The following is a 23795-nucleotide window of genomic DNA, read 5'->3' as shown; positions in this document are numbered from 1 at the left end:
TCAGACTGTGGCAAGGGTTTACATTCCAACAGGACAACGACCCTATGCACACAGCCAAGACAATGCAGGAGTGGCTTCGGAACAAGTCTCTGAATGTCCTTGAGTGGCCCATCCAGAGCCCGGACTTGAACCTGATTGAACATGTCTGGAGAGACCAGAAAATAGCTGTGCAGCGATGCTCCCCATCCAACCTGACAGAGCTTGAGAGGATCTGCAGAGAAGAATGGGAGAAACTCCCCAAATACAGGTGTGCCAAGCTTGTAGCGTCATACCCAATAAGACTCGATGCTATAATCTCTGTCAATGGTGCTTCAACAAAGTACTGAGAAAAGGGTCTGAATACTTACGCAAATGTAATATTTAAGTTATTTAAGAAAAAACTGTTTTTGCTTTGTCATTATGGGGTATTATTGTGTGTAGGTTGATGAGGGTAAAAAACAATTGAATGAATTTTAGAAAAAGGCTGTAACGTGACAAAATGTGGAAAAAGTCCAAGGGGTCTGAATACTTTCCGTATGCACTGTACGCACTAATGGCACCACGTAAAGAAGAAATAAGCAGCTCAGGACCTCAACAAAATGTCTACCCTGGTGTTGGAATCTGAACGTTTACCATATACAGTGGACCTTTTCATATGTGGTCTCTATTTTGTCTGGAGGTAACAGTGGCTAGAAAATGGGAGCACAAATTGCAATATAGTAGGATAATCCTACTATGCCTGCCCCTTCCCCTTACCTTTCAATGTTTGCTGATTTCAGTAGTCTGGATAGGTAGGAGCAATGTAGTGGTGGAGCTTTCACTAACCACATTGCTCCTGTGAGTTATCTTCCACAGTGATCCCTCAGGACTCTAAGTCTTGGTCCTGGAGGCCCACTGTGTATGCATCACATCATAACCAGGCTTAATTCAATGGTCAAAACTAAGACATTTAGGGGGAGAAATGTTAGATGTATAGCGGTCCCTTGAATTTTGTTCAACAGTTCATCTCAATGGTCCTAATTCAGTACACATTGCCTACAGGACACACGGTTGTTCTCCAAGACCAGGATTTGGTGACAGTTCTTTACACACACAAGACAGAATTTCGCAGAAGCAAATGGCAGTGCACATGATCATTGAGCAAAAATAACTATAATATTTAAAATAGACAGGAAAGCATATTACTAAGTTATTAAGTTCCAAATACAACTTGCAATTGCATTGTGTGCATCGAATCCATCCATTTAAATAAAAAATAAAAATTACTTTATGCGCAGATTGGTGGTCTTTTGTGTGACTAGCCTACAATGGTGCTCTCAATGTGACCTTCTCCCCAGACAGCTCCACATCTCACTCCCATGCTAGAGGGGCTCTTACGCAAGCCGGAGTCATGCTGCTTTGCTCTGACCTTTTACATAAGGTGTTTGTTTGCAGCTGGTAGTGAATTGTTTTTGTTGTCCAGTGACAATATTACACTTTAAGGACCCTGTGGTACGAGCGGGAACTAAGAATAGCCTGAGGTTGATCGTTTCCATGGGTCTGACTGTTAAATCTTTTTCTTGAAGATGAGTAGCACTCAACTGTGAGTTGTTACATGGCTGGTTACATAACATGATGGTGTACCCCTAGCTTGACAAAATGGTGATGAGCAACACAGCAGTTATAGTTCTTAAATTCCTTCACATTCTGTCCTCGTACCAAAACATTCTCTAACGGCTTTTGTTTAGAGAAGTGTGATGTATCCACATCCATAGTGTCCCGCTGGCCTGTACATAGCTAAGACTGTTACTGGAAGTTCGAATTCTAATAACTTCCTGTGAGGGAATGTCTTGTGTGTGGTTGGCACATACAGTAAACCAAAACAGTACACAAACACAAATGAGGCAAAAGAAAACAGGAAATTCAGGATTCCGGATTTCTTATCTTTAACTCTCCAGGAACATTCTTGAAATCAAAGATTTTTTGCTCTTGAGAAGGAATCTGGGTATTTTACCACCATAGTGAACCACGTTCTAATTGTATAACTCAGGTCCACAAATGAACCACATTTCGAGTTTGCAGGATCTTACTCCAATTGGTGATAAAATCTCTCTTCCTCAACTAGGGATTGGTTTGGTCAAGACCTTGATTAGTTCAATCAGCTGGTTTAGCACCTGGCCGCTGTAAAATTAATCCAACACAATAGAGCGACTGATCCGGGATCAGGATTGGCCGAGTCCAAGCATCAATTCCAAAGTATGTACAAAACAATGTCAGATTAACTGACGGACGCAAATCAAGTCAATGCAAGCCAAGGAGGTAATCCTCCTAGATCAGATCGTCTTTCTCACCTCCACTCTAAACCCTCCACTGTTCAACATTACATAACCACTACCATTAAGTTTACATTTTCATCCCTTCCTAACACTAATTGTTCAGACTCTCCACTCATGGACATTCATAGGTGAACAATTTGTCAATGTGCCCATGTGCAAGGCACTTAACCCTATTTGCTCCTGTAAGTCGCTCTGGAATTTACTGTATTTATATTGACATTCATTTGCAATCAATATCAATGGTGTGGTCTTATGTCCCGAAAGAGCCTTCAGGTTAATGTCTTCCATCCAGACCTGGGTTCAAGAACTATTTTAAATAATTTTTCAAATACTTTATTTGTGATTACCAGTAGAATAGTTCCAGACCTGCAAATCCTACCCATATTGCAGGCATTTTAAAGATTTCAAATAGTATTTGAACCCAGGTCTGCTTACATACATTCTAGGGCCGCCCAACTCAACTGGCGGACCGTGGTCCAGACCCGGACCCAGAGAACCGGACAACATTGCATTTTGTTATATAAAAGTCAATCCATTGTTTCTAGACAGCTTTTTTTTTTAAATCAACCGGACGCAGTGGGCCTCTTTTTCTCACTCTCTCTCTCTTTCTCCCGAAGCAACACCCGTATCTACTAGTGCCCCGTCTAATCCAATCGAGTGGTTATATGCAAGTACAAGAGGCGTTTTACCCAATCACATTAATCCAAATATCCTCTGCGGAACCTTGGGACAAGCAGGCGGAAATAAACAGAAATATTTAACCGCGGTTCAACTGTAAATATCACAGACAGGTGCTTAGTTACCTTTATCTTTCTTAATATGGCTTCTTAAAAAAAAGTTGACTCTGAAAACCGTATATTCAAAGACTAGTGGACGGAACAGTAGTCATTCTCCCCGCAACTAGCACAAAACCAATGTGCCTGATATGCAGTGAGTCCGTAGCTCTCGTGAAAAGTGCCAATGTTAAACGCCATTATGGCACCAGGCAAAATAAATTAGATCAGACTTATCCCCTGAACACGGAGGTGAGAACAAACAACTCAAATCCCAATATGAGAAGTCCACTAAAGTCCTTGTCAATTCCCTTACAGCCCAACAACATGCAATGGAGTGTTCACTGAGGACAGTTTGGGTTTGGGGAAAAGGAAGAATAATTCAGACGCTGAGATGGTAAAAGAATGCGCGTGTGTGAAGTTGCTGACACCTTGCTTTAAGGTAAACAAAAATATGACATCGGGGAAAAATCAAACAGATCCCACTGTCAGATTCCACAGCAACGAGGAGAACTGAAATATGAGCTGAAGATTTAACTTCACAAGTTGATGAGGCCATTCAGAATGCACCATGCATTTCATTAGCTGTGGATGAATCAACAGATAACACTGATAATGTCCAGTTTCTGGTGTTTGTCAGATTTTATAACGAAACAAAGAAGGAATTCTGTGAGGAGCTGTTGGGCTTAACACATCTGGAAGCACACACACAGGAGAGGATATCCATGAGGTCATCAAAGGGAAGTTGACAAAAAGGGGGAGAGATTTCAATTTGCTTTCATTTAAGGGGCTTTATGGGAAACATGTTTACATTGCCAAAGCAAGTGAAACAGATAATAAACAAAAGTGAAATAAACAATAAAACATTAACAGTAAACATTACACTGACAAAAGTTCCAAAAGAATAAACACATTTCAAATGTCATATTATGTCTATATACAGTGTTATAATGATATGCTAATTAAAGTACAAAGGGAAAATAAATAAACACAAATATAGGTTGTATTTACAATGGTGTTTGTTCTTCACTGGTTGTCCTTTTCTTGTGGCAACAGGTCGCAAATCTTGCTGCTGTGATTGCACACTGGTATTTCACCCAATAGAAATGGGAGTTTATCTAAATTGGATTTGTTTTCAAATTCTCTGTGGGTCTGTGTAATCTGACGGAAGTATGTGTCTCTAATATGGTCATACATTTGGCAGCTCAATTTCTACCTCATTTTGTGGGCAGTGTGCACATAGCCTGTCTTCTCTTGAGAGCCAGGTCTGTCTTCAGCGGCCTCAATAGCAAGGCTATGCTCACTGAGTCTGTACATAGTCAAGGATTTCCTTAATTTTGGGTCAGTCACAGTGGTCAGGTATTCTGCCACTGTGTACTCTCTGTTTAGGGCCAAATAGCATTCTAGTTTGCTCTTTTTTTTTGTAAATTATTTTCAATGTGTCAAGTAACAGAATTCTATTTGGCCCTAAATAGAGAGTACACAGTGGCAGAGCCCCAGGACCAGCTTGCTTAGGGGGCTCTTCTCCAGGTTAATTTCTTTGTAGAATTTAACGTCTCTTTTTCTGGATTTTGATAACTGGCAGGTATTGGCCTAATTCTGCTCTTCATGCATTATTTGGTGTTTTACGTTGTACACTGAGGATATTTTTGCAGAATTCTGAATGCAGAGTCTCAATTTGGTGTTTTTCTCATTTTGTGAATTCTTGGTTGATGAGTTGACTCCAGACCTCACAACCATAAAGGGCAATGGTTTCTATAACTGATTCAAGTATTTAGCCCGCCCAACTAGCATCACTACTCTGGACGGTTCTGACCTAGAATATGTGGACAACTACAAATACCTAGGTGTCTGGCTAGACTGTAAACTCTCCTTCCAGGCTCATATCAAACATCTCCAATCCAAAATCAAATCTAGAATCGGCTTCCTATATCGCAACAAAGCATCCTTCACTCACGCCGCCAAACTTACCCTAATAAAACTGACTATCCTACTGATCCTCGACTTCGGCGATGTCATATACAAAATAGCTTCCAATACTCCACTCAGCTAATTGGATGTAGTCTATCACAGTGCCATCCGTTTTGTTACCAAAGCGCCTTCTTATACCACCCACCACTGCGACCTGTATGCTCTAGTCGGCTGTCCCTCGCTAAATATTCATCAATAAGTCTATGCTAGGTAAAGCCTTATCTCAGCTCACTGGTCACGATAACAACACCCACCCGTAGCACGCGCTCCAGCAGGTATATCTCACTGGTCATCCCCAAAGCCAACACCTCCTTTGGCTGCCTTTCCTTCCAGTTCTCTGCTGCCAGGGATTTGAACGAATCGCTGAAGCTGGAGACTTACATTTCCCTCACTAACTTTAAACATCAGCTATTTGAGCAGCTAACCGGTCGCTGCAGCTGTACATAGTCCATCTGTAAATAGTCCACCCAATCTACCTACCTCATCCCCATATTGTTTTTATTTACTTTGCTGCTCTTTTGCACACCAGTATCACTACTTACACACCATCATCTGCTAATCATCATCTGCTCATCTATCACTACAGTGTTAATCTGCTAAATTGTAATTACTTTTCTACTTTGCTACTATGGCCTATTTATTGCCTTACCTCCTCCTTCTATTGTGTTATTGACTGTACGCTTGTTTATTCCATGTGTAACACTGTGTTGTTGTTTGTGTCGCACTGCTTTGCTTTATCTTGGCCAGGTCGCAGTTGTAAATGAGAACTTGTTCTCAACTAGCTTACCTGGTGAAATAAAAAAAAATATATTTTTTTTTGCCAGATCCTAATTGGTATGTCGAATTGTATGTTCCTTTTGATGCCATTGAAGGCCCTTCTTGCCTTGTCTCAGATCGTTCACAGCTTTGTCGTAGTTACCTGTGGCGCTGATGTTTAGGCCAATGTATGTATCGTTTTTTGTGTGCTCTAGGGCAATGGTGTCTAGATGGAATTTGTATTCGTGGTCCTGGCAGCTGGACCTTTTTTGGAACACCATTATTTTTGTCTTACTGAGATTTACTGTCAGGGCCCAGGTCTGACAGAATCTGTGCAGAAGATCTAAGTGCTGCTGTGTCCTGGAGGGCATGTAGTTTGACCCCGGTGATACATTGGGCAGGCCGCACCACCCTCTGGAGAGCCCTGCGGTTGAGGGCGGTGCAGTTGCCGTACCAGGCGGTGATACAGCCCGACAGGATGCTCTCAATTGCGCATCTGTAAAATCTTGTGAGGGTTATAGGTGCCAAGCCAAATTTATTCAGCCTCCTGAGGTTGAAGAGGTGCCTTCTTCACCACACTGTCTGTGTGGGTGGACAATTTCTGTTTGTCCGTGATGTGTACGCCGAGGAACTTGAAGCTCTCCACGTTCTCCACTGCGGTCCCGTAGATGTGGCTCCTTTATTTTGTTGACGTTGGGTGAGATGTTATTTTCCTGGCACCACACTCCCAGGGCCCTCACCTCCTCCCTGTAGGCTGTTCGTAATCCGGCCTACTACTGTTGTGTCATCTGCAAACTTGATGATTGAGTTGGAGGCGTGCGTGGCCACGCAGTCATGGGTGAACAGGGAGTACAGGAGGGGGCTGAGCACGCATCCTTGTGGGGAGGCCCGTCAGGAAGTCCAGGACCCAGTTGCACAGGGCAGGGTTCAGACCCAGAGTACAGACTCAAGCTTAATGATGAGCTTGGAGGGTACCATGGTGTTGAATGCTGAGCTATAGTCAATGAACACCATTCTTACATAGGTAGACCTCTTGTCCAGATTGACAAGTGCAGTGTGCAGTGTGCAGTGTGATGGCAATTGTATCGTCTGTGGATCTTTTGGGGCGATAAGCAAATTGAAGTGGGTCTAGTGTGTCAGGTAAGGTAGAGTTGATATGATCCTTGACTAGTCTCTCAAAGCACTTCATGACGAAAGAAGTGAGTGCTACGGGGTGATAGTCAATTAGTTCAGTTACCTTCGCTTTCTTGGGTACAGTAACAATGTTGGACATCTTGAAGCATGTGGGAACAGTAGACTGGGATAGGGAGAGATTGAATATGTCCTTAAACACTCCAGCTAGCTAGTTTGCGCATGCTCTGGGGAAGCAGCTAGGGATGCCGTCTGGGCCGGCAGCCTTGCGAGGGTTAACACGCTTAAATGTCTTACTCACATTGCCCATGGAGAAGGAGAGCCCTTGGTGCCGGTCCTTGGTAGCGGACCACGTCAGTGGCACTGTGTTATCCTCAACGCAGGCAAAGAAGGTTTTTAGCTTGTCCGGGAACAAGACGTTGTCCGGGACGTGGCTGGTTTTCCCTTTGTATACCGTGATTGTCTGTAGACCCTGTCACATAGGTCTCGTGTGTGAGCCAATGAATTGCGACTCCACTTTGTCTCTGTACTGACGTTTTGCCTGTTTGATTGCCTTGCAGAGGGAAGAACTACACTGTTTGTATTCAGCCATATTCCCAGTCACCTTGCCATGTTTAAATGCGATTGTTCACGCTTTCAGTTTTGCGTGAATGCTGCCATCTGTCCGGTTTCTGGTTAGGGTAGGTTTAAATAGTCACAGTGGGTACAACATCTCCCATACACTTCTTGATAAACTCAGTCACAGTGTATTTGTGTATGTTGTTCTTGGAGGCTACCCGGGACATATCCCATTCCGCGTGATCAAAACAATTTTGAAGCGTGTATTCCGATTGGTCAGACCAGCATTGAATAGTCCTTAGCACAGGTACTTCCTTTTTGAGTATCTGCCTATAGGAAGGGAGGAGCAAAATGGAGTCGTGATCAGATTTGCTGAAGGGAGGGGGAGGGCCTTGTAGGCATCCCGAAAGTTGGAGTAGAAGTGGTTGAGTGTTTTAGCAGTGCGAATACTACGAACAATGTTTTGTTAGAAAGTGGGTAATGTTTTTCTCAAATTTGCTTTTTTTAAATCCCCAGCTACAATAAATGCAGCCTTAGAATATGTGGTTTCCAGTTTTCATAAAGTCCAGTGAAGTTCTTTGAGGGCCATCGTGGTATCGGCTTGAGGGGGAATATACACGGCTGTGACTATAACCAAAGATAATTCTCTTGGGAGGTAATGGATTGTGAGGTATTCTATGTCGGGTGAACAAAAGGACTTGAGTTCCTGTATGTTATCACAATCAAATCACGAGTAGTTAATCATGAAACATGTACCCCCACCCATCTTCTTCCCGGAGAGATATTTATTCATGTCTGCGCGATGAACTGAGAACACAACTAGCTGTACGGACTCAGACAGTATATCCCGAGAGAGCCATGTTTCTATGAAACAGAGTATGTTACAATCCCTGATATCTCTCTGGAAGGAAATCCTCGCCCTGCGCTCATCAACTTTATTATCCAGAGACTGAACATTAGCGAGTAATAGACTTTGGAAGCGGTGGGTGTTGCGCCTGCAGTGTTTTGGAACAGCCTTTGGAATCAGTTAAATTGCCCTGGGGGGTACGAACAAAGGATCCGATTCGGGAAAGTCGTATTCTTGGTCGTAATGTTGGTAATGCTGGTGAATTATCTCCAGGGAGAACTTGTCCACTTCCCCAATGTTCTGGTGCAAACGCAGGGAGACAAAGCTGTTCCCATGTTGATTTCTTCCAGAAGCTGATGGATAACTTCAAGGCTCGCTTTAATGATTTCACTTTGGAAGAGAACTGCTTCTGCTCATTGTCAGAAGAAGCAAAACAGATCTTCAGGTGGGTAGATGTTAAATCACTATAAATGGAGTGATGAACCCTGTCACGTTCTGGGAAAGATAATGCCTGCAGCTGATGTCCATGTTCTCAAGAAACTGGCACTAAATCCTGACCATGTTTGGCTCCACATACAGTGGTTAATCAGCCGTTTCTACAATTAACTTCATTAAAAACAAGTACCGCACCAGGCTCACCAATGAACACCTGCACCAGTGTCTGAGTTGCTCTCACACCATTTGTGCCTAAGTTCAAAGCATTGGCAGGAGACAGAAAGTGTAATTTCTCTCATTAATGCAGGACAAGGCCCAGATAGACTTATACATGAATATCGCATGGCCCACAGTGACGTTCTGTGCATTAAGATTATTATTTTTGTTCAACTTTCTTTTTTTTACGTTGTTCTTCAGAAAACATGCACTTTATTTTATTTAAATGTTTTGTTCCTCAGCAATGTTGATGCAATTTTGCACATGTTTACATTTGAAAGAAATTCTTAGTCTCATTTAATGTACATTTTATATAACAACATGTTTCCTAAGTCCTAGATGACTATGTTTGTTACTACGCTGTACCAGTGCTGATAAAGGACAATATCCATCCGTACCTTTGCCATCTAGGGAATTTGTGACACTGGACCTTCTCAATTAGTAGTACCCCTGTTCTAGGGTAGGAAAGATGTTGAAGAGGTGTCATAGAGGTCGGCCTACAGGATGTGATCTAGATGGGATTTTCTCAATTGGCCTTTTCGGCATTCATCGCTCCTTGCCTCCTTCCCAACCATATTGGACAAGAAGATCCAAGGTCCATTTCCTTGGACCTTCTTCTCCAATGCCTTTTGAGAAAAAGGGGTGACGAGACGATGTGAGGTATTATGGAAAGATGAAGTGAGAAAGGAGTGGGTGAGGAGAGAAGATGACTACTTACTTGGCGAGTTTCATCTCGATCTGCTGGCGTATATCCTGACGCTCCTGTTCGGTCCGTGCCGGGAAGATATTCCGGTCTTCCAGCTCCTCCTTGCTGGGCCGATTCCGAAGCTTCACCGTCAACAGCTCCTTCCTTAGCCTGCGAGGTAGTGTACCTGCACACACATACACAAACGGCGTCAGGGATCACTTCAAGATCACTCTCACAGGACAAAAACCTAACCTAAAATGTTCACACGCAACTTAAACCTTCTTGTAAATCACGTGGACCTCTCAAGTTTAGGAGAGTCCATAATGCCCACCAAAAAAAAAACAAGCTTTTTACATATGTCAGATTAAAACTGCTGTGTCTGCCATTTGTGTCTGTCTGTTTTCCCAAAAAAAGTTTAACACAGGAGTTAGAAAGTTAAAAAATGAGAGTCTATTTTTTTATTGTTATACAGTTGAAGTCAAAAGTTTACATACACTTATGTTGGAGTCATTAAAACTCGTTTTTCAACCACTCCACAAATTTCTTGTTATACTATAGTTTTGGCAAGTCGGTTAGGACATCTACTTTGTGCATGACACAAGTCATTTTTCCAACAATTGTTTACAAACAGATTATTTCACTTATAAGTCACTGTATCGCAATTCCAGGGGGTCAGAAGTTTGCATACACTAAGTTGACTGTGCCTTTAAACAGCTTGGAAAATTCCAAAAAATGATGTCATGGATTTAGAAGCTTCTGATAGGCTAATTGACATCATTTGAGTCAATTTGAGGTGTACCTGTGGATGTATTTCTAGGCCTACCTTCAAACTCTGTGCCTCTTTGTTTGACATCATGGGAAAATCAAATGAAATCAGCAAATCCCTCAGAAACCAAATTGTAGACTTCCACAAGTCTGGTTCATCCTTGGGAGCAATTTCCAAACGCCTGAAGGTACCACGTTCATCTGTACAAACAATAGTACGCAAGTATAAACACCATGGGACCACGCAGCCGTCATACCACTCAGGAAGGAGACGCGTTCTATCTCCTAGAGATGAACGTAGTTTGGTGCGAAAAGTGCAAATCAATCCCAGAACAACCTTGTGAAGATGCTGGAGGAAACAGGTACAAAAGTATCTATATCCACAGTAAATAGAGTTCTATGTCAACATAACCTGAAAGGCCGCAAGCCTCAGCAAGGAAGAAGCCACTGCTCCAAAACCGCCACAAAAAAGCCAGACTACGGTTTGCAACTGCACATGGGGACAAAGATCGTACTTTTTGGAGAAATGTCCTCTGGTCTGATGAAACAAAAGTAGAACTGTTTGGCCATAATGACCATCGTTATGTTTTGAGGAAAAGGGGGAGGCTTGCAAGCCGAAGAACACCATCCCAACCGTGAAGCATGGGGGTGGCAACATCATGTTGTGGGGGTGCTTTGCTGCAGAAGGGACTGGTGTACGAAATAGATGGCTTCATGAGAGAGGACAATTACGTGGATATATTGAAGCAACATCTCAAGACATCAGTCAGGAAGTTAAAGCTTGGTCGCAAATGGGTCTTCCAAATGGACAATGACCACAAGCATACTTCCAAAGTTGTGGCAAAATGGCTTAAGGACAACAAAGTCAAGCTATTGGAGTGGCCATCACAAAGCCCTGACCTCAATCCTATAGAAAATCTGTGGGCAGAACTGAAAAAGCGTGTGTGAGCAAGGAGGCCTAAAAACCTGACTCAATTACACCAGCTCTGTCAGGAGGAATGGGCCAAAATTCACCCAACTTATTGTGGGAAGCTAGTGGAAGGCTACCCAAAACATTTGATTCAAGTTAAACAATTTAAAGGTAATGCTACTAATTGAGTGTATGTACATTTCTGACCCACTGGGAACGTGATGAAAGATATATAAGATGAAATAAATCATTCCCTCTACTATTATTCTGACATTTCACATTCTTAAAATTAAGTGGTGATCCTAACTGACCTAAGACAGGGAATGTTACTAGGATTAAATGTCAGGAATTGTGAAAAACTGAGTTTAAATGTATTTGGCTAAGGTGTATGTAAACTTCCGACTTCAACTGTATATTGCTTGGGTTTAACAAGGGGGATGTCATTAATCTATGTTGTTCATTTGGTGAATATCATTGTATGCGATCTTTCCTTTAAGAATGGACACACCGGAGATGACAGAGTCGTTCCAGTCGTCCTGATCATGGGGGAGGCCCGAGCTGTCGGAGAAGCACTGGTCCAGCCGCACGTTCTCCTTGTTCTCCTCCGCCTCCATCTTCCTCTCCGCTTGGTGGAGCCAGTCGACAAAGCCACCACCCGCCACCGACTGATTCTCCGAGCTGGAGGAGCGAGAGATCCGCCCGTCAGATCGCCGCCAAGGGGGCGAGCACGGCTCAGCAGGCCCATGCACACTGAGGGGACACGGGAGGGAGGAGGGAACGTGGGGGTTAACAGAACAGGGGGGGTTAATGGATGGGTGAGCAAGGCAGTGCAGGTCTTATGGGAGGTAGCATTGGGTCAATTTGAAAGGTAACAGGTAGGAGTTAACATGGATGGGTGAGCATGTGGTGAAGATACCATAGGAGTGAACACTGGGTTCTTCAATTATGGGATAGTGAAAATGCAACATGGCGGTAGTAAGCTAATTGGCTGCAACATCACTGAAAGGAATGATGTTGAGGTTAGATGTGGGGTTGAACATTAAATAACGCTTTACTCAACACCAGTAAGTATAATGCATTATGATTCAGTTATAATGCATTGTAAGATATGAGAATGTCTAGTCGCATGTGTGACAGTGTTTATAATGTCTTATCATCGTCTCATAATGAGCCTGACTAAATACCAGCCATTTTGAGTCAGTGGAACTGTTGATACAGACCTAACATATTATAATAAACTTTATTTTAAGACATTATAAAGGCTCATATATGCTTATAACAAGTTATAAAGAATTCTACCCACAGGCTTTAACTTTTACCAAACATTAGAGACAACATGAATGCCCGGGAGATAATATGGCTGTTTGCTGTGAATGGGTTGTGCCCCTCACCTTTCTTGCCGATTCGCCTTTGAGGCAAAGGCTCGTTGTAGTTCTTCCATGATACAGCTAGGGGGCATTGGAGGGTGCATAATATTGGTGAGGTGAGGAGACCCTGAGGGGTTGGAGTGGGGCCCTCGCAGGGACACCATGGGGGCCAGGCTCTCGGGAGCCCTGGGGGGCTCCTTAGGCAGGAAAGAGTTGGCCAAGTGTGAGGACACAGGGGATGGGTCTGAGGGGCAAAGAAAGACAAAGGTCAGGTATCTACTGTATTTGATCTTTGCATGGGCCAGCACCAGCCGAGCGAGCCGAGTTCAGAACGTATGAACGTCAGAATGTATGGGTCTTAGAAGTCGTTTTCAGAATCAAACATGCTTCCCAGAAATAACATGGTCAATGTTTTAGAACGTTTATTTTGATTGCCGATGTTTTGCATTTATCAGAGTGCCATCAGGTAGCCTGATTTCAGATGTATCCATGTAAACAGGATTATTAGGGAAATCGGCCTCCTTGCAAAGCATGTAAACGCTTTATTTGAACTATTATATTCATCTGACTATCTGACATCTGACTACCATAATCGCATGCTCAATGTGAATTTTAAAAACTCTTACTCTCGTGGTATGGGTGGTCCATCCTCTTCATGCACAGATGTGTGATCCTTTGGTTGTTGTGTACAGTATAGGTAGCAGATGTCAGCTAGTTAGCTGTGTGTGCTAGTAGTACCCATCATGCCATGACAAAGTAGTATTACCCTCAGCCAAACAAAACTATTGGTAAGGTAATGGTAGGAAGGAAGCATACTAGCTTTTATAGTTTTGTGTCATTGGTGATGTGAGATTGAATCCTGGTCGGCCATACATGGATGGTCTCCGTCACATGTATTGGGGTGTTTGTGTGCTTGTATATGTGGGGTTCACACTATCCTTGTCTGAGTGTGCAGTGCAGTACATGTGTATGTATTTGCAGGCCGATGTGTTTTGGCATGATGGTCCCTTCCTAATTATATACTCCAACCGGGTTAATTCCATTTCAATCAATTTTTCTCAGTGCTTTTCAATGAGGAAAAATTGGAATCGTAATGAGCTCGATTCGAATTGACCCCTACCCTGATTCACTACACTCGTCTACTCACCCTCGCCACTGCTCAGCTGTGGCATCACCGGTTTGGCCGCTACTGGAGGTGGTGTGGTTCCTTGAGGTATTTCCTCTTCTAGTCTCTCCTCCGTCTCCTCTATGCCCTCCTGGACCTCGTCGGAGGCATCGGCAATAGGCTGCGCCTCCTCTTCTCCCTCCTCTTCTGTTTTCTGACTGCTCTCCTCCTCTGGCTCACAATCCTCTGGAGGCGCAGCCGCTGAAAGACATTTGTTTAATTGAGTTAAATCAAAGTTTAATCAGGTGCCACCATTTACAGTGAGATAGTTGTTGTCAGTGAATGAACCATGCTATTATAAGTACCATTCTGGTTGTTTATACATTATCTATGTTGCCCCCTAGTGGCTCTTGTGAGTATCATGTGGCTAAACGTAACCTACTTTGAATAATTTGTACAGTATAAGAACATGAATAATAAAATGGTGATCTCTCCATATCATAGATCATGTATCTTGAGTTTTTCCTATTGTAAATACTGTCAAAAGTGTATTAATAATTGTTTACAATTATAAAGAAAAAATTAAATAGTGGTTAGAAGATATATTTTGAAAGTCTATATAGTCCCTTTGACATGCCTATAAACTATTATCAAAGATACACATGAAGGATTCAGTCGAATTCCATGGCCCTCTGTAAGTTTGATTACTCTGAAATGTGTCACTGGCTAAAGCAATACGGTTGATGGTAGACTTCACGGCTATCCTATCCTGTGTCAAATAATTAATCTTCTTCTAAAGGAGTACAAAATCCAGAATGCTGGAGTATATAGCCCAAATTTAAAAAAAATGCTTCGCTGTGAAAATACTGAGGACTGTAGCTCCACCTTGCCCTATGACAGGCTATGGGGTGGAAGTTTCATCATATATACCAATCAAATCCTCTCAGATCTCCATAAGTGCATAATAACCCATAGGATTTAGGATTGGGTCTTAGTTTTCTTTGTAGGGTTGTTGGGCTGTCCTACCTGGCGGGGGGAGTTCCTCCTCTGGGCCCAGGTACTCCACACTGCTGACCGTGAGAGTGGCACTGAGAGACCCCCCAAAACTCCCCAACATGCCTGTCCCGTCTGAGGAGCCCTGCAAGGGGGAGCCGGGCTCGGGAGAGATGCACCCACTGGACAATGCCACATCTGCAGGGAGACAACATACAGGGCTTAGTCTGCAGTATTCTACAAAGTTGTACCTTCTATTTCACGCTCATGGTCTCCATAGCATGACTACATTACATTATTTTCATATTGGGTTTGATTTCAATCACTTTTTGACCACACCCCTTTAGATTTAAACAAAACTTTCCTACATACAGTGCCTTCTGAAAGTATTCAGACCTCACACACACCTGTCTATATAAGCACACACCTGTCTATATAAGGTCACACAGTTGACAGTGCACGTCAAAGCAAAAACCAAGCCTTGAGGTTGAAGGAATTGTCTGTAGAGCTGCGAAACAGGATTGTGTCAAGGCACAGATCTGGGGAAGGGTTCCAAAACATTGCTGCAGCATTTAAGGTCCCCAAGAACAAAGTGGCCTCCATAATTCTTAAATGGAAGAAGCTTGGAACCATCAAGACTCTTCCTAGAGCTGGACCGCCCGGCCAAACTGAACAATCAGGGGAGAAGGGCCTTGGTCAGGGAGGTCACCAAGAACCTTATAGTCACTCTGACAGCTCCAGAGTTCCTCTGTGATGGGAGAACATTCCAGAAGGACAACCATCTCTGCAGCACTCCACCTATCAGGCCTTTATAGTAGAGTGGCCAGACAGAGGCTACTCCTCAGTAAAAGGCACATAAAAGCCCTCTTGGAGTTTGCCAAAAGTCATCTTAAGGAGTCTCAGACCAGGAGAAACAAGATTATCTGCTCTAATGAAACCAAGATTGAACTCTTTGGCCTGAATACCAAACGTCATGTCTAGAGGAAACCTGGCACCATCCCTACAGTGAAGCATGGTGGTGGCAGCATCATGCTGTGGGGACGTTTTCAGAGGCAGGGACTGGGATTTAGGCCAAGATGAATGGAGCAAAGTACAGAGAGATCCTTGATGAAAACCTGCTCCAGAGCGCTCAGGACCTCAGACTGGGGTAAAGGTTCACCTTCCAACAGGACAACGACCCTAATCACACAGCCAAGACAACGCAGGAGTGGCTTCGGGACAAGTCTCTGAATGTCCTTGAGAGGCCCAGCCACAGCCCAGACTTGAACCCGATTAAACATCTCTGGAAAGACCTGAAAATAGCTGTGCAGCAATGCTCCCCATCCAACCTGACAGAGCTTGAGAGGATCTGCAGAGAACAATGGGAGAAACTCCCCAAATACAGGTGTGCCAAGCTTGTAGCATCATACCCATGAAGACTCGATGCTGTAATCGCTGCCAAAGGTGCTTCAACAAAGTACTGAGTAAAGGGTCTGAATACTTATGTAAATGTAATATTTGAGTTTTTATAAATTTGCTAACATTTCTATAAAGCTGTGTTTGCTTTGTCATTATGGGGTATTGTTTGTAGATTGATGAGGGGGGAAATCAATTTACACTCCAATTAGTATAATATGTTAGGTAGCCTAGTGGTTAGAGTGTTGGGCCAGTAACCAAAAGATTGCTGGATCAAATCCCTGAGCTGACAAGGTAAAAAATATATGTTCTGCTCCTGAACAAGACAGTTAACCCACTGTTCCCCGGGAGGGCATCATTGTAAATAAGAATTTGTTCTTAACTGACTTTCCTAGTTAAATAAAGGATAAATAAAAAAATACTGTAAGTATTAATTTGTGTATGGCCACCACCCATTTCATATGATATGTGATTAATTACAATTTGTATTATATGTTACGAATTAGCAAAACATGTACACTGTGTTACGAATTTGCAAAATGCATGATTTGTTACGAATTCTAGCGAGGTGGCTAACGTTAGCTAGCTAGGCTAGGGGCTAGGGTTAAGTTTAAGGGTTAAGGTTAGCTAAAAGGGTTAAGGTTAGGGAAGTGGTAGCTAAAATACTAAAGTTATACGTGATGAGATTCAAGCTCGACGTTCGTGCTAAACACCCACCCATTTTTGTTCGTGCATACGTTGTAGCTTAGACCCTGTGTCCTTTCTTTCATGACGCCTGATCTGACAGAAATGGAGAGTCCTATTTGGGGTCATGGTAAGTTGAGATAGAGGAAGCCATTTTAAATATTTGGGGAATTGCTCAAGTCCTTTTACTCCTAATCTACTACGCCTGCATGTGTGCATGTTTGTGTAGTTTCCATCTCTCTCTCTCTCTCTCACACTCACACTCTCTCTCACACACACACACACACACACACACACACACACACACACACACACACACACACACACACACACACACACACGCACACACACACGCACCTGTGGAGCTCTGCTTCAGCTTCTCGTTTTTCTTTTTCCTCCACTTCCAGGGTTTGAAGATGCGCCCCAGGCTGGCCAGCTTGCTGTTGCGGCGGATGGGCGGGGTGTGGACCCCCGACACCAGGCAGCCAGTATGCAGCACCCTCTGATGGTCCATCACCTCCACTGCAACCAGAGAGGTGTGTAGCAGACAGGGAGGATGGATATTAGTTAGCAGTCAATTAAGAAAATCATGTCATGTGTCAATGTTCACCCTATTCATTGTGCAAATTAAACCTACTTTTGGCCACAAAGCCACAGGCCCACACAACAGCTGCACTGATGTACACATAGTCTTACTGATGTGTTGTGTTCATATTCAATTGCAAAGAAACAGGGTACATACATAGGAAATGTACAATAAATAGACCAGAAAGAATCCAAGCGATAAACATTAGTGTGACTAAACCCACGACAACAGGAACAGGCAGGAGGCAGACATTTTGGTTTCTGTAGTCAGTACAGGCTACAGAGGCTTTCAACAAATCAGGGGGAAAAGGACGGGAAAACCTCACTTCACTGAGGAACTGAGTGTTGTTGGAGTACAGTGGAGGAGAGGGAGGGTGGACAGAACCCCGATGCCGTGTGCAACATGCCTCGTTCTCTCTCTCTCTCTCTCTACAAATGCATGGGATGGGATGGGATGGGATGTGGGGGAGAAGCAGGCTCTGGAGTTTGACCCCAAATAATGGAAAAACGAGTCAGTTGACCGGCACGCACGTCTGGCCGACTAACTGTCAACCAGCACACAACGGAATCCAGGTCAAGCCTGAAGACGCGCGGCAACGAGCACAGCGAGATTAGAGAAGGGGGGAGGAGGTAGAAAGGAGGAGGAGGAGGTAGAAAGGAGGAGGGGGGGGGCATTGCTGTTGCCATGGCGACAACATCCAGATGCTGCAGACAGTCGGTGGAGAGGAGCCTCCTTGGAGGCAGAGCAGCCCAACTGCATGCAGGGAAGGGGGTAAGCAGCATGGAGGAGGTCAGTGAGTAGAAAAGGGGAGGGGGGATGTGAGGAGAGGAGAGTTGAGGGGGGATTCTAGGCTGTTGCCATACGGAAGGAGAATCTCCAGTAGCCAATCAAAGCCCAGTAATTCATAATGTATATCAAGTATTTCTACATTTTCCATAGAGGGAAACCTGTTTAAAAAATGGAGTAACAGATAACATTGAATTTGGAGAAAGCTCAGAATTTGTTTCTTCACCGGATGGGGATATGTTATAAAAGTATGTAAAATTTCCATCATGAATGGGCTGTACCACATGTGGTGAACAATACAATTTCAATGAATATGCTAATGTACATTTGGATGAATTAAATCCATGTATCGTGTTTAGGCAGCACCCCATTTCTTTGCAGTAATGTACATAATCCACAGTATGTATTAGTCTTCCAGCTGTTGCGAGTGTTTAGCCTACAAGTGCTAAAAGTCTGGAAGACATACCCAACCTATCACATTTAGGCTAAATACATTGTGTGTGGAAAAAGGGAGATTTTATGATTGCAGCATAAGAAGTGTTCATGAGAGTCCAATGATTTTCATAGTAGACTCTGCATACAGTATTCTAATTTTCACATGTGCTAGCCTACTATAAACTTTAAGAAGGATGTTTTAAATATGAAGAATATAGGAGAAATCCATATTCATTGCAATGTTACGTAATAATAATGAGGATTCAATAAAGAATCCTAGTGTACTAAACTCAGAAATACAGTGGTACTGCATCTCAAGGGGGACCCCACCCCGTTTAACCATGCTGTCAGTGAATTCAAAACCGGAATATTTTTACAGAGAAAACCTGCTCTGTATAGCTCCACAGCTAGTATTTTACTGTGAAAGTAAAGAGAACAAAGCAAATGTAATTTTAACTGCCATTATGGTTTGCCACTCATGTACATATGACAGGACAGATTCAAAATTCAACATGAAAAAGATTTGAGCTACATCTAACCCTCCTAAAATAATATATGGTATCACTGCTGCACATCCGATGTCAATACACTCTGTTTTCCTATGACTCCAGTGTCTCTTTGAATCACGGCAAAGTGCACAATCAACAGAGATATGTGTGACGCTCAGATATAGAGCAAAATGTATTTTTCAAGCATGATTGACAGTGTTGTGAGGTTACTGTTGTACGGTCACAATAAAACTATGAAAAAAAACCATACAACTTCGTTTGCATCTTAATATGTTGTAATGCATACCCTGTTAGTGTGGAAGCTGTGGTAACTAAGAGTTCTTCAAATTGTGTGATTATAGTCACAACAATTGTGCCCTGCTGACTGGCCAAGATGAACTCCCTCACTGTTCACACACTTAAAGACCAGGGTCATGTTCCTACCAAACGGAAGAAAACAGATTGAAACAAGGAGGGACTAGTTAGACTTGTCCAATAATAAATGCTGGTTTTCCAATGCAGATCATTAATAAAATGTGTTATGTTGTGTGCGTTAATGAACAAGACCCTGCTCTGTATTTGGTGCTACTTAGCTTGCCTTTCCCTTAGCTTGCCTCCATCTCAGTAATACGTTACACTGAGTGAGATACTGCCAGCTCTAACAAATAATTGCAATTCATTTCCAGCTGTCTCTCTAATGACAAAAGTAAACTGACATAAAACATGACTGACATTATGCATGACTGACATTATGCATGACTGACAGAATGCATGACTGACAGAATGCATGACAGACACGATTGTAACTAAAAGGCTGTTGTCCTAAGGAAGAGTTGAAAGGTGGGCTGTTCATAGGTGCAATGACATAAGTAGGCCAAACATATGCCTTATGAGCGTGTTTCAAGGGCATTGTTGAAGGACACTTCATGGTGCAATATCACAGTTGATGTAGGTCACACACACCATATACAGTACACATGGCTTGTAGAGTGACATGTCTCAAATCCCACATAGTGAAAAGGAATGGATCCACCAACCTTCAGAAATCAATTCAAAGCTCAGGATATGGCTTTGTCTAGATATTTACATGTCAATTGCTCCATCATGCCCTCTGATAGGCCAGGTGGACTTGTTGCCATATCGCTTTCACCTATCGAATCGTCTCATATCTATCCAAGTGTATAGGGGGTAGGGGCTAGGGGTTGATTTGGGATTCAGGGTCTTCTCAGGTCAGCTCTGTTCAAATCCATTCCTCCCACCCCCCTCACCCTCTTCACTCGGAGGACTAACAATGTGCCCTTCAACAGGCCACTTCCTTACCCACTGCCATGCTATGCCATGCCAGCTAACCTCCTCACTTACCCCCCTGGCATTGCAACTGTGCTGCCATCTGGCCATGGCCTACGGGCCTGTCACAGTCTGAGCACACAGCTAACTACCAGAAGAGAGTGAGAGGATGCTTGTGTCTATGCTTCCTAGTGAGCAGCCACACATTGATTTAAGACCCCTGATCTGAGAGAGACTAGCGAGCACCTGCACCACCATTACACAAAGGGAGGTGCAGAGTTCAGAGTGACCCAGTCTTTATGAAGAGTCCATGCTAGCAACTGGTCCCTTATATCTCAGTTATTGCATAGTACTGCCTTGAATGATAACATTGTATAATTGCATCTTTTTCAGATGCCAAAAATCAGAATTATCTGATATTCCACTAACAGGCCAAATAGGGTTGACCAAGAGCAGATTTGGGCTGCTATTTTTTATATATATATATTTATATTTATATATATTCAGTGCCTAGTGAAAGTCTACACACCCCTTGCACAGTCTGCATATTTTGCTGCCTAAACATTTAATCTAAAAAGGGATTAAATTATTTTTCCTACAGTTCTACACAACCTACTTTTTTTTCCAGAGTGAAAGAAAGTCATAGAACATTTTCCAGATTAATTAGAAGAACAAAAGATAATGTCTTGATGTCTTCACACCCCAGAGTTAATACTTGGTGGAAACACCTTTGGCGGCCATTAGAGCTGTGAATTGTTTTCAACAATATTCTACCAACTTTGCAACATATGTCCATTGTTTTTGTCAAAATTGCTTCCACCAAGGATTAATTCTGGGGTGTGAAGACATATGCAATCAATACATCCTCGTTTTGTATTTCTAAGAAATTTGGAAAATGTTCTATAATTTGTCTTTCACTTTGAAAATGTGGAGTAGGTTGTTGAGATAGATAGTGAAAAAATCTAATTGAATCCCATTTAAGATGTTATTTTAAGGCAGCAAAATGTGAAGACTGTGCAAGTGATGTCCCCTTAGATTGATGAGGAATTGAAACATTTATGGTTGAGAAAGGTATGCCAAATAAACCTGGCAGCACGACCGATTGGCAAAGAAACTATACTATGTAAATATATATATATATATATATATATATATATATATATATATATATATATATATATATATATATATATATATATATATATATATATATATATAATAAAATAAAAATATATATATATATATATAATAAAATAAAAATATAAAGAATGATAGTAAAAAGCTTTGGAGCACCTTTAAATTACATTTTGGGAAAAAAAGCTAATTCATCACAAAACCCACTGATATTGCCAAATACTTTAATGATTTATTCGTTGGCAAGATTAGCAAACTTAGGCATGACATGCCAGCAACAAACACTGACACTACACATCCAATTATGTCTGACCAAATTCTGAAAGACAAGCATTGTACTTTTGAATTCCGTAAAGTGAGTGTGGAAGAGGTGAAAAAATTATTGTTGTCTATCAACAATGACAAGCCACCAGGGTCTGACAACCTGGATGGAAAATTACTGAGGATAATAGCGGACAGTATTGCCGCTCCTATTTGCCATATTGTCACATTCTGACCTTAGTTTGTCTTTGTTTTAGTATGGTCAGGGCGTGAGTTGGGTGGGTTGTCTATGTTTGTTTTTCTATGAGTTGGTATTTCTGTGTTTGGCCTGGTATGGTTCTCAATCAGAGGCAGCTGTCAATCGTTGTCCCTGATTGAGAACCATACTTAGGCAGCCTGTTTTCACCCTTGATTTGTGGGTGATTATTTTCTGTTTTGTATCTGTACCAGACAGAACTGTTTCGGTTTCATTTCGTTCTCTTGTTGGTTTTGTGTTTTAGTGTTCTGAGTTCTATTAAAGAATATGAGCACTTACCACGCTGCGCATTGGTCCTCACCTTCATCCACCACATACAACTGTTACACATATCTTCAATTTAAGCCTACTAGAAAGTGTGTGCCCTCAGGCCTGGAGGGAAGCAAAAGTCATTCCGCTACCCAAGAATAGTAAAGCCCCCTTTACTGGCTCAAATAGCCGACCAATCAGCCTGTTACCAACCCTAAGTAAACTTCTGGAAAAAAAGGTTTGACCAGATACAATGCTATTTTACAGTAAAAAAGTTGACAACAGACTTTCAGCACGCTTATAGGGAAGGACATTCAACAAGCACAGCACTTACACAAATGACTAATGATTGGCTGAGAGAAATTGATGATAAAAAGATTGTGGGTGCTGTTTTGTTAGACTTCAGTGCGACTTTTGACTTTATCAATCATAGTCTGCTGCTGGAAAAACGTATGTGTTATGGCTTTACACCCCCTGCAATATTGTGGATAAAGAGTTACTTGTCTAACAGAACACAGAGGGTGTTCTTTAATGGAAGCCTTGCCAACATAATCCAGGTAGAATCAGGAATTCCCCAGGGTAGCTGTTTAGACCCTTACTTTTTTCAATCTTTACTAATGACATGCCACTGGCTTTGAGTCAAGACAGAATGTTTATGTCGACAGATGACTCAACACTATACATGTCAGCTACTACAGCAACTGAAATTACTGCAACACTTAGCAAAGAGATGCAGTTAGTTTCAGAATGGGTGGCAAGGAATAAGTTAGTCCTAAATATTTCCAAAACTAAAAACATTGCATTTGGGACAAATCATTCACTACACCCTAAATCACAACTAAATGGTTTAAGTGTGGAAATTGAGAAAGTTGAGGTGACTAAACTGCTTGGAGTAACCCTGGATTGTAAACTGTCATGGTCAAAACATACTGATACAACAGTAGCTAAGAGGGGAGAAGTCTGTCCATAATAAAGCGCTGCTCTGCCTTCTTAACAACACTTTCAACAAGGCAGGTCCTACAGGCCCTAGTTTTATCGCACCTGGACTACTGTTCAGTAGTGTCGTCATGTGCCACAAAGAGGGACTTAGGAAAATTACAATTGGCTCAGAACAGCCATGACTATATGGAACTCTGTTCCACATCACGTAACTGATGCAAGCAGTAGAATCAGATTTTAAAAAACAGGTAAAAATACACCTTATGGAACAGTGGGGATTGTGAAGAGACACACACAAAGGTACAGACACACACACTCTACACACATGTACATTGTGATATTGTTTTATGGTGGTATTGTACATTTTGTATTGTAGATATGTAGTGGTGTAATAATGTTATATGATGTCCTATTTTATCTTTTGTTTTATATGTAAGTGCCTTAATGTGTTTGGACCCCAGGAAGAGTAGCTGCTGCCTTGGCAGC

General features: G+C 42.4%; 1 protein-coding gene across 3 annotated transcripts in view; it reads right to left on the bottom strand.

Moving 5' to 3' along the window:
- Window positions 1–23795, bottom strand: part of phactr3a (phosphatase and actin regulator 3a) — a 60230-nt gene that overhangs the window by 15396 nt on the left and 21039 nt on the right. The window contains exons 2-7 of one of the 3 annotated variants that reach the window (XM_021565620.2): window positions 17246–17410; window positions 14843–15007; window positions 13859–14077; window positions 12736–12955; window positions 11853–12022; window positions 9700–9853 (exon numbers count right to left, since the gene is read on the bottom strand). In XM_021565620.2, coding sequence (XP_021421295.2) covers window positions 9700–9853; window positions 11853–12022; window positions 12736–12955; window positions 13859–14077; window positions 14843–15007; window positions 17246–17410 — 1093 coding nt within the window. Of the gene's footprint in view, window positions 1–9699; window positions 9854–11852; window positions 12095–12735; window positions 12956–13858; window positions 14078–14842; window positions 15008–17245; window positions 17411–23795 lie in introns of all 3 variants that reach the window. The other 2 variants (XM_021565619.2, XM_036946728.1) reach the window with 2 other exon arrangements.

This window comes from Oncorhynchus mykiss, chromosome 16, assembly GCF_013265735.2.
Source record: "Oncorhynchus mykiss isolate Arlee chromosome 16, USDA_OmykA_1.1, whole genome shotgun sequence".
NCBI lineage: Eukaryota > Metazoa > Chordata > Actinopteri > Salmoniformes > Salmonidae > Oncorhynchus > Oncorhynchus mykiss.
The sequence above is the reverse complement of the archived record's forward strand: the minus strand, read 5'-3'. Positions and strand labels throughout refer to the sequence as shown.